General features: G+C 40.9%; 1 protein-coding gene across 2 annotated transcripts in view; it reads left to right on the forward strand.

Annotated features, from left to right (window-relative positions):
• Positions 1–2,221: 2,221 nt before the first annotated feature.
• Positions 2,222–15,865, forward strand: part of samd4b.L (sterile alpha motif domain containing 4B L homeolog) — a 31,034-nt gene continuing 17,390 nt past the window's right edge. The window contains exons 1-4 of one of the 2 annotated variants that reach the window (XM_018228941.2): positions 2,222–2,377; positions 3,844–4,208; positions 10,859–11,332; positions 13,418–13,657. In XM_018228941.2, the coding sequence (XP_018084430.1) occupies positions 4,013–4,208; positions 10,859–11,332; positions 13,418–13,657 (910 nt within the window). In that variant the 5' untranslated portion in view covers positions 2,222–2,377; positions 3,844–4,012. 2 annotated transcript variants of the gene reach the window in all.

The following is a 15,865-nucleotide window of genomic DNA, read 5'->3' on the forward strand; positions in this document are numbered from 1 at the left end:
CAGTACAGGTATGGGGTCAGTTATCCGTAAACCCGTTATTTAGAAAGCTCGAAATTACAGAAAGGCCATCTCCCATAGACTCCATTGTATCCAACTTTTTAAAAATAATTTCCTTTTTATCTGTAAGAATAAAACAGTATCTTGCATTTGACCCAAACTAAGATATAATTAATCCTTATTGAAAGCAAAACCAGCCTATTGGTTTTATTTAATATTTGTATGATTTTCTAGTAGACTTAAGGTATGAAGATCCAAATAACGGAAAGATGTGTTATAAAGCATTCTGGATAACGGGTTCCATACCTGTAGTACTTTTCAAATTAAGTACTACACAATTTGATATATAATGACACAATGCTTCTTTTTATTTTCAAACAGATTAAACTCTTATCTGGTCATCAGGTTCAGTGCTGATCAAGAGTTGAGCAGTGTGAAGTCAGGAACAGTCAGGGCTAAGGGGATTTTAGTGCTACTCTGCAAGTCCCTGCTCTTAATAGCAAATTTGTATAAAATTCATCATACTGGCAGTACTACTTGACTGCTCCTGCCTTAACAGCCCAGTATCTTGCATTAGAACTGAACACAATGATAGAATAAAAACTTATTCTGGTTGCAAACATAATGTTAATTACTTTCACATTTCAACATCCTAATTCTTGTGAGCAAGCGTGGGAGGGTCAAAAGGAAAACCACATGCACACCTGGTCTCTCTGAATTAGTCATACCCAGTACTGTTAATTATAGAAGGACAGAAGATCCACCACAACTAAAGTAAAGAAAACTCTAGCACATGGGTTTATCTCAGTTCTGCATCTAACCCAGGGGCCCCCAACCTTTTTTTACCCGTGAGCCACATTCAAGTGTAAAATAATGTTGGAGAGCAACATAAGCATGCAAAAAGTCCCTTGGGTGACAAATAAAGGCTGTGATTGGGTATTGGCAGCTACTATGTGGACTTGCAAAGCAACAGGAGGCTCTGTTTGGCAGTAGACATGGTTTTTATGCAACTAAATCTTGCCTTTAATGCAAGAATTAAAAAGCAAGCACCTGCTTTGAGGCCACTGGGAGCAACATCCAAGAGGTCGGAGAACAACATGTTGCTCACGAGCCACTGGTTGGGGATCACTGATCTAACCCATGTGCTGGAGTTTTCTGTACAAGCATCATTTTTACTGGCCAGGCCAGTAAAATACCAGCCAGGTGGCAACCCTAAGGACAGCATACCTCCCAACATTTTGGAAGTAAAAAGTTCACACGTAGCGTGGTGACATTTTTTGACCACGCCCATGTGTGGCCACACCCCCTAATTACCATGTTCATTTTACAAAATTTAGCAGGTTATGAAAGTTTGAAAATATTTCTCCTTATCCTAACTGTTACAATTACTTATTTTCTTATCTCAAAATTGTTACAAAGCATCTTATTTGCACCTGTTAGGTGTTCTGGGCTCTCTTCCAAAAGCCAATTAAGTTAGAAACGTTGTTTCTTTTTTTCTGGCTGTTCAGTGCAGAGAAAATAGGGACTTTCCAGTACAAATGAGGGACTGCAGGTTGAGCTGTCAAAAGAGGGACTGCCCCTCCGAAAAAGGGACAGTTGGGAGGTATGACAGGATTGGAACTATGTTGGACTCAATGCAGCCCCCACAAACAAGATTACTGGATGAGGTGGAGGAAAGGGTTGGGAGTTAAGTAAAGATCATAAATTCACTCTCCAGCTCTGAAGAGCATTATTTCCACCATGTTGCTTCTCCTGAAGTGGCACCTGGAAACCGTTCCCTCGTGACGTATTCCCCTCTGCCTGTCCCATTTGGGCTTTACAATCAATTTTGTCCTATATACCTCACTTCCACAAATTGGTACAGCACTTTTCCCGCTTTACAACTCTAAGATTCTATTTCTTAAATGACTTATTCACACAACACCAGTGCTGAGCCTGTAACCAATTGCTTTGGTCCGGTATGATTTTCTTTGACATAACATTGATATGTTTTTAATATCGTGTAGAAAACAAGCGAATATGCTGTTAATAAGGAAGCAATTTCAGCTAAAGTGTTTATTAGCTTTACTGTTTCAGTCCCCGTTATTATTGTACGGCTCCCTGATTCTAGACATTAACGCCAGGCCCACCTCCCGCATTGTCTCTAAGCTGTCAGTTACACAAGCTCAGCCAATCATAATACACTTCCTAGGCGTGGCACTGAAGCTCAGTCGCGCTTCAAGTCAATCTTTTTTTTGTTCTTAGCCAATCGACGCTGGTAGGCGTATCTTCTTTGAACGTGGTTGCGTAGGGACTACGCAGGACGTAACGTGCGACGTGCTGGCGGCTGTGGTTGCTTGTGTGGCTCCCCGGGGGAGACTGGCAACGATTGAAGCGGGAGGTGAGAAATGTGATTAGGTTCCGGGAGTGTTCTGAAGGCTTGGCGTGACTGCCAGCATAAATAGGGCTCTGCTGTACGTTTCAATTGTCACCAAGCAATCGTATGGTATAACGACATCAGAGGTGGAATGTTAAGACAAGAGTATTGGGGTAGTAGGCACGGGCTTAGTTACTTCGTAACCAAGAAATGATCCGAGCAACAAGAGGAGTAATCGCGTAGATATTGCAGCAACTATATAGGGCGCTAGACTGGGGCTGATAACATTATTGGAGACCTGACGCAAATTCAGTATGGTCCATAGAAAAGACAGCGCTACAATCAAATAAGTGGGGGTTGAGGAATGAGCTGCCTTTTAATCCTCTTCTTTTATGTGGTTCTGACTCATGAAATAATGTACCAGAATTCATAGGGAATAAGATTTGTTCATCAGATGCCTTCGGCTACATCGGAGTCTGAATTAGTAGCGCAAAGAACCAACCACATCTTGCTTTGAATAGTATTTACACTTGTCAATTATTTTAATACCATTGAACATATTTTATTACACTCTCTATTATCGGGGCTTTTCTCCAACACTTGTAATCTTTGATGCTTCCAGTGAGTGTAATTTGCATTCTGCAGCCTGACTTTCTTAGAGACCATCTGAGTCTTCTTCCTTCTGTGCAACAAACCGGCACATCAGAAACTATACATATTACAGAAGGAGCTGCATGATGGACAAGTCATATGACTGTGAATGTATGTTTAATTATAACTTCCAGCTGTTGGGAAATTGTTAAATGTCCCTAATTGTAGGACGCCAGGCTTGTAATATGTCAAAGCAGGGAGCTTGGTGTCATGTACATTTATAGAATCATTTGGTTACCAGCCTAAAATAATCCTCCGTTATGTTGTTTGTATATTAAACAGCCAAACAATATGACCGTTCCTATTTGTGTATTCACGCATTGCATACACATTTTTTTTTGACTTGAGTATTGCATACCAAATGGGAAAGGTGGATGGAGTCTAAGCATAGATTTTAAAGTGAGCGGAGTTCAATAAAAGTTCTTGTGGAAATTATATATAGAATTGTTATTAAAATACACATGTGAAGCATAAAACGACACCAAGATGTGTTTATGGTTAACCTTGGTGATTGACTTTAAACAAATTATTCTTGCTACTCAAGGTTCATTTCCCTACATGTTATTTTCTTGTGTAGCCTGTCTAGAATGGAAGTTTCTGCGTTATCTGGAAGTATTTGTATTTTTACCTATTGTACAGTCCTACAAAATAAATTGACATCCTCAGAAGAGGCTACTAACAATCAATATGATCAGTTAGGAGAGTGCAGTACATATCCTATTACCAATACTTTAGTAGCCAGACTTTATAATAGTTCATATGATCATTAGTATCTTTACAGAAGTGAGTCTTTTTTTTCCTGTAGGTGTATATTTTAATGATATTGTCTATTCTTGCAGTGATATTGGAAGAGGAGCCTTGTAGAAGACAAATTTCAACCCATGTGACATCTTTTGTTTACCTAACGGTGCACCGCAGCAATAAAGGGTCACACGCCATGTGATAGATTTCCTTTATTCCCAGGTGAACCTTTGCTCACCTTCTCCCTACTTTCTCCCTGCATACAACATGAAATTCCGTGATCAGGTGAGCACATTGTCTGACTGGTTTAAGGGCTGGAACGAATGTGAACAAACAGTGGCCCTTCTATCTTTACTTAAGAGGATCACCAGGACCCAGGCACGCTTCCTGCAACTGTGTTTGGAGCACTCTTTATCAGACTGTACGGAGGTACACATCCTTGAGACAGAGGCCAACAGTGCAGGTAAGGGACCCTAATATCTGTGCAACACAGTTTGCCCACAGCTCTATGCTTACTTTTGGTAGGTTGGCACATATATTTAAGGTCCATATGGGGTCCTGATTCTCGCCTTCCTACCAGTCATTCTTGCTCACCAAGCGGTACCATCTCTATGTTTTCTAGAAGCATAACGCAGGGCTTCCACTAGCAAAGAATGCTACCAGGCTTGCTGCATCATGACAATGCTCCTTGTCCATTCAGAAAAGGATGCCATCTGGGAAAGTGCATCTGTAGGGAAGGATGGCATTGGGCACACTGTATATGCTGCATGATGAAAATGTATAAGGGGAGAAATGGCACCAAGGACACTATTGCCAAGATTCACTTTCTACATTTTCTCCAGGGAACAATCGCATCAATTGCACTGCATCTCTGACCTGCACCATCTAGAGGTTCGATAAGGAATGTTGGCACCATTCATGGTTTATTGCTATGCTATGCATATTCTTTAGGGTACGGTAGGATTAGTCACACTGCACCACAAGCCCACTGCATTATCAAGCTGGACATCAACAATGCAAGTATGGAACCGGGGTAGTTAATCACAAAGCTATACATTTTACTAAGAGAATGAGTCTGTGTTTTCACCAGTCACACTGCATCACTAATTGGTACTAAAGATATGACCAGATAAGTTATATCAGCAAGCCGTTGGCAGTCTCATCTTAAGGGCTAGTCCACACGGGGAGATAGCGACGCGTTTGCGGTCGCGGCGACAAAGCGCCGCGACAGTCGCCGCGACCGGCGCAGGCGACAGTTTTGTATGGGCGCCTATGTAAAAACGCCTGTGCTAACCACACGAGGCGATGCGCTTTTCAACAGTCGCCTGAAAAAGCCTGGCGAGGCATTTTCAGGCGACTGTTGAAAAGCGCATCGCCTCGTGTGGTTAGCACAGGCGTTTTTACATAGGCGCCCATACAAAACTGTCGCGGCGCTTTGTCGCCGCGACCGCAAACGCGTCGCTATCTCCCCGTGTGGAATAGCCCTAAGGGTTGAGAATAGCACAGTAAATGCTACGGAAGCAAGTGAAGCGATCCATATTTTCTATAAGGAATGCTTACCCCTTGCATTGTTTGTTGCCAGGCAACATTATATACATGGAGCTTAGGGAAGGGTAATGTCAAGTACATTGCCCCATCAAACATTTAATTTCAACTAAGTTTCGGAGAGGATGATAATGGTCAACTAATGACTAGACATTTTCAACCCTAGCATTTAGAATTTACTACTTGGTTTGTTTTCTCTAGCTTTTACTAAGATTGCATCTTAAGACTTGCCAAGGTCTCCAAACTTAGAACACATGTTTTATTAACTTTAATGGGCTGTATATGCCTATATACACCTTTGTTCAACGTGAGTGCAATAAATAGACTTTGCATATTCTGCCTGTTCTTTTAACTAAACTTTTTTCCTGTTTGTTCTATTATAAAGCAGTAATCTTTTAGTGTCAGCCTTTGCCCTGTTTAGTGCAAAAAAAAGAAGAAGAAAAAGTTGGAGAGCAACATAGTCACCTGGATGTGCCAAATATAGGTTCTGACTGGCTGCTTTGAGGCCATTGGGAGCAACATCGAAGGGGTTGGTGAGCAACATGTTGCTCGCAAGTCACTGGTTGGGGATCACTGCCTATGTGTGTATGTACTTTTAATCCATTAACAAGGACCAGGCCTTAGCTGGTATAATTACACATTCCCTTGAGTTGGCACATGAGAAATTGGCACACAGAGAGAGAAAATGTGTTTCTCTAAAATAGTTAAAAATACAAGGGGGGGTGGATTTTTGAAGTTATGTTTGGAAAGCTGGAAAAACTATCACTTTATTTTCTCTCTCTTGTTTGTGTCCCCCATCTCTTTTACCACTGTTTTTGTTTGGGCTTTCTTGATGAAGCTTGTTTGCTTTACACAAATAATCAGATGATTTCAAATATGAGTGTTTTTGAGCCTAGGATTTGAGTTGTGTTCACCTCGTTACCAACAAGCATATATGCACACAGGGTATTTCAGTTGACTTTTTGTTATTTATGGATGGCAGCTGTCCTCTCCCTCCTGGGATTTCTATATCTTTTGTTATGCTTCTTGGTGTTTCCTAGAAGTAGTGAAACAGAAAACATGGTGTACTCAGATGACCATGGCAAATCAGTGTTTCAAGTATAGGTAAAGGCAGCTCTGCTGTCTCTCAATGGAGTGCCAGAGGGTCAGAATGTTGCAGCATTGCTAGAAATTTGGAGCATTATTCTATACACCTCAACCCTAAAAGGCAGATTGAGAATAGATATATACATTTTTAAACATTACTGCATTATACAATGAATGGCTTTTTGACTCCAGTATGTTTCTGCGTAAGAACTAAAACTATCATATTCTACACAGATCTGCTATGTAAACTTGTGCCGTATAGTTCAGTTTCATTTTTCAATGACTACACAGTAGTTTATATTTAAAAACTATAATAGTGCTTCTGAAGTAAGCACAAAGGGGTACTGGTATTTGGGACTCCCCAAGCTCCAGCTTTTTAAGTAATTAAATAACTTTTTATTAACATGTATTTATATAGTGCCAACATATTGCATAGCACTGTAAAGTAAATGTGATTATACAACTAAATCACATACATATACATAGAACATATTGAGTTACATACATCACAATCAATACAGGTACAAAAGGTGAGGAAGGCCCTATGCCTTTGAGGCCAAAGTGCACCGTATTGACTTGAGTGGCAGTAGCCTGTAAGCACTTCTGTGTGCTATTACCATAATTGTGCATTATAACTGAATGCATACAAAACCCTTAAATTTTTTTGTTACTGGCCTTTTAATCCTACATTTCGAATTTACTTACCAAAAACAACAAATATTATTCTTGCACAAGGTGTAGCAGCAGCTATATCACATTTACCTAGCTCTCTCTCTCTTTTATACGGGGTCACTATCACACCAGCTTTGGTTTCATACATGATATTCACAGAAATGTCCCTGTCTGCATTGCCAATTAATAGGGTAGAACCCCACTTGGAGATCTATAAAAATGGGAAAAATATCCAGTGTGATTTTTGTTAGATACAAACCTATTTATACTGCATTTAGCTCCTTCAATTTTTTTTTCAGTTCTGGTTAGGACAGCTCATGTTTTATGTTTTTTAATTTCTTTCCTTTTTTCTTATTTCTGGTAAAAAAAAAACACAACTCTTTCCATCTTTAATATGATAAAGATTCAGATATGAAAATGTATATTTCGGCTATAGCCAGGCGATACAATTGCATATTCTCTGCAAACAGATTATCTGTTACCCTGCTGTTCCTCGTGTCTTTTGAACTGTGGGCAGATTTCGGTGCAAAATGCATTTTGCGGCCAAAATTCACCACATCTGCCAGCACCCGAGCAGATACAATGCTTTTGGGTACAGGCAGTACAGGAGCGAAGAAGAAGCTGGAGAGAAATGCCGTCTGAGAACCTGTCATTTGGCTTTAGCCTAAAGGTGTGTGGCTTGTTATCCAGAATGCTCGGGAACTGGGGTTTTCCAGATAAGGGATCTTTCTGTAATTATAATCTGTACACCTTAAGTATGATAAAATCAGTTAACCATTAAATAAATCCATTGGGATTGTTTGCCACCAATATGGTTTTGTTTTCTTAGTTGGAATGAAGTACAAGAGGGTATTCATCCAAAAATTTGTTTGTGTATGGGGGGTGGAGTAAAGTGACTTAGAATTGCCTTTTTTTTTTATTATGTACTCTGAAAATATTTAAATGTAATTGCAATTGGAAGCAGTATGTTTCTGAGCTCTAGTTTCTTTATTGGGGGTAGAGATACACAACATGTTTCGGGCGCCGCCCGAAACATGTTCTGTATCTCTACCCCCAATAAAGAAACTATTGCAGTCCAGTTGCTGCTTTGGATGTGTCCCACACCTTCATATTTTCTACAGTTTGACTAAACTGGGATATCAAGCACAGGATACCCCGTGGGAAAATCTGACTAAGAGAGTAGGTGAGCTCCACGTGTATTCTCATTAGCATGTTCTGAGCTCTGCATTTACTAGTGGTTCTGACTCAGTCAAGGGCTTTTAATAAACTTCTGCTGCATTGTTTCAGGACAACTGATGCACAAAATTGCTCTTAATAAAGTTATAAACGGCTCTTGTGGGCAGGGCCCTCTTTACCTCTTCTATTGGTCATTGATGTATTTTCTGTATGTTTGATATACGCACACGTTTATTGTACAGTGCTGAGGAATGTGTTTGTGTTTTATAAATGTTGATAACAAGAAATAAAACCACACAAAATTTTAACAAATGTACACTGGACATTTGCTTCAAATTACATTTTGTTTTTAACCTTAAAGCACATGAAAATGCATTTTCCTGTACATTAAAAATGTTACAGTGATATTCATTGTGGCACAAGCCTGTTCAGCTCGTGCATAAATAGTTTCTGAGGCCATACACAAACCTGCACTTTGTGATTCCAATAAGCCTGCAAATTGCTTGCGTGTTTTCTAGTTTGTGGTTCCCATGCTGTTTAGGGTATGTCTCCATAACCCCCCGTATAATGTGAAATGACTAGCATAACCAATTAAACCAATTTTTAGTTTGCCATGCTGGTTCTACAATGCACAACTCTGTTTTGGGTCCCCTGAGAAGAATTTAGAAGCACTGGTTTATATAATACCATATGTTGCAGAGCTGTAAACTGCTTACGCCACAATACAAACAATGAAACAAGGAGAACCAATCCTCTTACACTGCAACAAACACAAGTATGAGATGTTAATGCTGCTTAGTTTTCCCAGTTACGTCTGCTGACATCCAACCAGGTCCACGCTACCATCTGTACATACTGAACAAATATCTGGGAACATCCTTTTGGCAGTTGAATGTATACAAGTACGAATACATTAATCCGTTGAAACGTTTACTGGGCCACACTCTGAATATGATTGTTTGGGTGACTGCTGAGCAATTGGCTCAGGGCCTGTACTTCCAAAATCATTCACCAATTTGGCCAGCAAGCTTCTTACTTACTGTACAGGGAATATGTAGGCATAGTGCACATTTCTAATATTGCATTCAGCCTTTAAAGGAAAACTATACCCCCAAAGTGAACACTTAAGCAACAGATAGTTCATATCATATTAAGTGGCATATTAAAGAATCTTACCAAACTGGAATATATATTTAAGTAAATATTGCCCTTTTACATCTCTTGCCTTGAGACACCATTTCGTGATGGTCTGTGTGCTGCCTCAGAGATCACCTGACCAGAAATACTTCAACTCTAACTGTAACAGGAAGAAGTGAGGAAGCAAAAGACACAACTCTGTCTGTTAATTGGCTCATGTGACCTAACATGTATGGTTTGTTGGTATGTTTGAGAGTACAGTGAATCCTACAATCCCAGGGGGCTGTCCTTATTTTTTAAAATGGCAATTTTCTATTTATGATTACTCAATGGCACATACTAATAGAAAAGTATATTATTATGAAAATGGTTTATTTACATGAAGCAGGGTTTTACATATGAGCTGTTTTATGCAATATCTTTTTATAGAGACCTACATTGTTTGGGGGGGTATAGTTTTCCTTTAAGAAGAATGTAGAGTGAATGTTCAAAATACATACTCTGTTCCATTCATTAAATGACCATTCTACCCTTATTTTTTATTTTCCTTTTTGTATTTGTCTAGTGATAATATTAAGAGGTGTAAGTATTTTCTCTTTTTAGTATATCATGGAATGGCTAATTCTAAGCAACTTTTCAATTGGAATCTTTGAATTTTTTGCTGCCTTCTGGCTCTTTCCAGCTCTTTCAAATGGGACTCACTGACCCCATCTAAAAAGCAAATGCTCTCTAAGGCTACAAATGTATTGTTGTTGCTACTTTTTATTACTCCTCTTTCTATTCAGACCCTCTCCTATTCATATTCCAGTCTCTTATTCAAATCAGGGCGTGGCTGCTAGGCTATTTTGGACCACAGCAACCAGATTTCTGAAATTGAAAATGAGAGCTACTGAATAAAAAGCTAAATAGTTAAAAAAGAAAAGTAGCTCTCCTACCTCCCCCATTGAAAAATTACAAAAAAAACCTGTTAAATAACTAGAAAAAACATAAATAATAAAAAATTAAAACCAACTGCAGATTATTTTAGAATATCGCTCTACATTATGCTAAAAGTTTATTTAAAGGTGAACAGTCACTTTCATTGACATTGAACTTTTAATTCATATGTTGTACCTTATTTGCTGTGCAATACAGGCCACAAATATTTATTTGTTTATAGGTTCCTTATAACGTGTGCTTAATCTTCACTTGCAACTGTCTGTTCATTTTTTGCTACTAGACCTTTTCCCATTCCATGAAAACATTAATCCATGTTTCCTGCAAAACCGTTTTATTAGGTTTATTTAATATGTAAATATTTTTTAGCAAACGTATGATGATGCAAATTATGGAAAGATTCCTTAAATGAAAAACCCTAGGTCCCAAGCATTCCAATTAATAGATCCTGTACCTGTATATTGTATACTCTTTCATTATACAAAGTTGTATATTTGTGTTTACATAACCTTTAATGTTAGCGATTAGAAATGATTAATAAAAACATCTTTTTCTCTGTAGCTCTCATCAGCCAGTGGCATCAAGAGTCCAAAGAGAAGGTGATTTCTCTACTTCTTTCTCACTTGCCACTATTGCAGCCCCGGAATACAGAAGCCAAATGCGAGTATATGAAACTGCTGCAAAAAGTTCTGGCTTACACTACTGAGAGCAATTTGTACATAGAAGAGAGTCGCCAGTTACTATCCTATGCACTTATTCATCCTGCGACTACCCTTGAAGACCGAAACTCGCTGGCTTTATGGCTCAACCATCTGGAAGAACGATTCTCTACAGGCTACAGCCGTCATGGAAGAATCGAAACACCTTCTGCACATTTACGGCAGGATTCAGATGAGTGGCAGCCTCCAGTGGATCCTGGTATTGGGGAGGCAAGTCTCAGTTGGCAGGATAAACCACCGCGTGAAAATGGCATGATGCCCTATCATTCTTCTAACCTAGTGCCCTCAGGCATTCAAAATATGGGGAGCAACACAGGCAAGTAATGAGCATCCTGTGCACAAAGTTAGCTTTTTTTTTTTTTTAATACTTGGTAACACCAATAAGTAAAACTCTTTTAAAGGAATGACAATATAACTTACTGTTGCACTGCACTGGTAAAACTGGTGTGTTTTCTTCAGAAACTCTACAATAGTTTATATAACAAAGCTGCTGTGTAGCCATGGGGGCAGCCATTCAATGCTGAAAAAGGAGGAAAGGCACAGGATACACATCAAATAACAGATAAGCTCTGTAGTATACAATGGGATTCTTCAGAACTTATCTACTGTGTATCCTGTGCTTGAACGGCTGCCCCCATGGCTACCCAGCAGCTGGTTTATATAAACTATAGTAGTGTTTCTGAAGCAAATACATGAGTGTTACCAGTGCAGGGCAACAGTACGTTATTTTGTCATTCATTAAAAACACTTTCATGTTTGGTATTACTGTTCCTTTAAGAAGGGAAATGCTTTTATGTAAAAAGAATGTGATTAGCATGTTACTGGCAAGGAGACAGACTGTTTAAACTGTTACAAACTCTGTTGTATGGTTTCCAAGTAGACTGCTCTTTCGATCAAGCTCTTTATGAAACAGTAGTGAAAATGTCTATCAAGTTCATGTAGTCCAACGCTTGCCTAACTTAAGCTACAGTTGATGAGCAGAAGGACATTTACTTAAAGGACCAGTAACATGAAAAAAAATGTTTTTCAAAACTCGTTGGTATACATCGAAAAATAAACACCAAGACAAATAAAACTTTAAAATTGCAAGAAATAACTTACCGAAACTCCACTTCCGCTCCTGTTCAGAAAGGCAACAGGCCGACCATCCATCCTGCGGCGATTGATTTATCCTCCCTGGCTATTCAGGCAGTACAATTGCACCGACCGTGGGCACCTTCGGCAGCTCCGTTTAGATCCGAGGAACTGATCACTGACACTGATGACTGCAGCCCTGCAAAGCTATCAAGGCATTTATCTTGCTCTGGAGAAAACTTTCCAAAGCACCGGGGACGTCAGACCCACCACCCGTATGCCCACCAGCTCAGCCTCTGCCAGCCCTGCGGCTGAGTTGCTAGTGCGGCTGAGTTGCTGCTCTGACTAGCTGTGCCCCATGGCTATGGTTGCTGCGACTGTTGCTCCTTCACATGCTGTCAGTGAATAGCCAGGGAGGAGAAATTGAGCGCCACAGGATGGATGGTCGCCCTGTCGTCTTTTCTGAACAGGAGTTGGTAAGTTATTTCTTAATAAAGGCTCTGCAATTTTAACGTTTTATTTGTCTTGGTGTTTATTTTTCGATGTATACGAACAAATTTTGGAAAAAAATGGCGGCACAGGGAAGCCAAAATTGTACCGAGGCCCAACAGTGACGCAGCAAAGAATTGGAATGTTCTGTGTATAAAGAGCTGTTTCAAGGGAAGCTGTAAACCACCAAATTGGGCTATAGACTGTTTAAATCACCACAGTACTTTCAGGCAAGACCTATTTGAATCAATATGGAAGTTGCCAAAACACTGCATGGGAGCTTTTCTTTCTTCTTTATATTAGTCTTTGTAATTACCTGCACTTAACAGGGCAGCCAGAGAAACTGAAAGTAGTTGTGTTTCTCAATATCCCAGTTCTTCAGAGCAATTGTGGGAGGAAGAGAAAATGTATACCTTTTACTGACAAATAGCCTGTATAATGAATACCTTCTTACTACTGTTAAACAGATAAATTGGTATGAATGCAGGGGCTTGATTATACATAGTTTATTATCTCTCTTTAATTCTTTATTCGAGGGGAGGGTGGGGTAGGAAGGGTGAAAACAAACAAATTAAAGGTTAAGCAAAGTTCCTTTTTCTGCAAGTCTTATTTGTTTTGTTCATGTTGAACTTGTTATGTTAGTTAACAATATTTTAGATTTAGAGAATCACATTTTATTTTAGTTATGTCTCCGTTTTCTGGTTGAAATTGCAGAGTTGCGCTATATTTACACTGTCTACTAACTAAGGTTTCTGTTTTTATGACTAACACCACAAATTATATGCTTTGTTCCAAATCTACCACACCCTTCACTTTAAGCTGTGTGTTTTTTTTCCAGTGCTGTCCTGCCAGGTGCATCCAAGTCCACTCAAACGTTCCATGTCGCTTATTCCAACATCTCAGCAGGGACCTGGTGAATGGATGGGGCCAGATGAAGTGGGAAGTCGGTCAGTGTTCCTCACCCCAGACCTTGCTCCACTGTCTCCACAGAGCAGCGTGGCATCATCCGGCAGCGAGCAAACTGAGGAAGTGAGCGCTGGACGCAACACTTTCACAGAGGATGGGAGTGGGATGAAAGGTGAGGTCTGGGATCTAATTGCATAGCTTTACTTTCAAAGATACATAAGAATAGGTCTGAAGTTATAATAGCAGTTAAGTACTTGGATACTTTCCTTGACTAAATGAGACCCCTGCCTGGCCAAAGCGAATCCTTGTCCCAAAACAAAGAAGTAAAAAAATGTTTTGCCATGTGTGTGGCTTTTCCCCACTCTCCCTGATTTGCATATGGAAATTAGGGTTTGGATTCTGTTTAGTGTTCTGGCCGAATCTTTCACGAAGGATTCGGGGGTCGAATCCAAAATAGTGAATCTGCTGCATCCCTAGTTTCTCTTGCCTAATTGGGGGACACAGGCACCATGGGGATGAAGATCCTGCAGCTGGAGAATGGACACTAACTTGTTAACTTGTGACTCCTCCTCCTGCTCTGGGCTTCATCCCCTGCCTCCTCCTGTTACTTCCAGTTTTCTTTAGTGTCCTCAGAAGGAGAAGATACAGGATTTTTTGTGGCTGAAGCAGGTGATCAAGGACTCCGGTCAGATCATGCCACATTAAGGGCCACTGATCCATTCAAGAGCCCTTCCAGCTGACTGAGTATTTCTCTGCCCGACCGCCTTCCCGCTCTACGGAGGACTGCAGGCTTGCTCCCAGATCCCCCTGCACTGGATTCCCGCTCTACGGAGGCTGCACCAGTGGTATACACCATATTCTGGTGATATACATATATGTGTTTATTTATAGGTTTATATACTTGTATTTAAAAATATATTATAAGCACATATTCTATTTCAGGGTGGCAGACTCACAACATATAGGGCATATCGTCAGCTGGCTACAATTGGTGAGTATACTCTCCTCTTCCCCCCTCATAACGCTACATGCTTCCTTCCCTGGGCTCCCTTTTAGGTAGTGTGTTTGTGCGCTGGTCGGACGGGGTCCCCTTTTTATTAGTGGGTTGTTTGTGCATGGTTTCAACTGCCTTCCTTGTGTCCCCCGCTATTCAAAACTCTAATAGTGCGCTTATTCGCGCCTTCCTGCCTCTCTCACTTCCGCCCACGCTGGCGCCTGAATTCCCTTGCGCACTTCCGGTGCGCGCCTTCTGTTCAGCGCATTCCGGCTCTATCCTCAGCTCGCCGCTTCTTCTTGAGCTGCGCGCGGCGCCCTGACTCCGGTTGTTTGGGGCTCTTCTCCACAGGCGGCGCCTTCTGAACGCGCTTCCTCTGCACACTGCCCACAGGGACCCGACTGTACTGAGGTGTCTCCTGCGCTTGGCAGCGCTTTCTACAGGCAAGTGCTTACTACTTACTATACCTCTGTGTTTGGGGAAGGATATAATGGATGTTCCCTTGGGGATCTAATGCACTCCCCCCTTTCTTCTCTCATACTACAGAGCACATCTTTGCAACCAAGATCTGCCTGTCATCCCTGCCAAGGGTATCCCCTGCCTCCTTCTTTCTTAAAGTTACAGTACTCAAAAAAAAAAAAAAAACAACAAAGATAGAGAGAAAGAAAAAGGATATTATGAGCAATATGGCAGACAAAACTGAAGAGCCCAGGATACCCAAATCCTCAGCTCAATCACGTAAGGCCAATCAGGTCTCTTATCTGGCTTGTACTGTCTGTAAGACCAAATTTCACACAGCTTCTGCCGAGTCGGCGTGTGTGGACTGTAGTTCCAAGACCCTACCCTCTTCCGGCACTACAGAAGCTGATTTAGTTAGGGCCCTGTCCCTCTCACTCGCAGGCATCCAAAATTTAGCCCGCATACCCGAGACTTTAGACAAAGTCCTCGAACGCCTGTCTCAGCCACAGGCTCCCGACTGTAGACCCTCAGGCTCGAAGCGTCCCACAACCTCCCCTCCTGACTCTCCAAGGGAAGCTATGTCCCCTTCCGATGAGGACGGACAACTACAGTCTGAGGGAGAGTCTGACCAGGACCTCGATCCTGAACAAGATATGCCTAGAACTCAAAAGGAGGTTGAAGGCCTCATACAGGCGGTACTTTCTACCCTTAATATTGAAGATACTGTTTCCACTGCAGAACCCGCAAAGAATATCTTCAAAAGACAAAAGAAGAGTTCGGCCATATTTCCAGCATATGAGCAATTAGAAGAGATAATCAAATCTCAATGGAAGACTCCTGACCACAGGGTTCAAATTTCTCGACGTTTTTCTCAGACTTACCCTTTCCCACAGGAGTGCACAGAGCTATGGGCGTCACCCCCAATGG

This window comes from Xenopus laevis, chromosome 8L (genome assembly GCF_017654675.1).
Source record: "Xenopus laevis strain J_2021 chromosome 8L, Xenopus_laevis_v10.1, whole genome shotgun sequence".
Lineage (NCBI taxonomy): Eukaryota > Metazoa > Chordata > Amphibia > Anura > Pipidae > Xenopus > Xenopus laevis.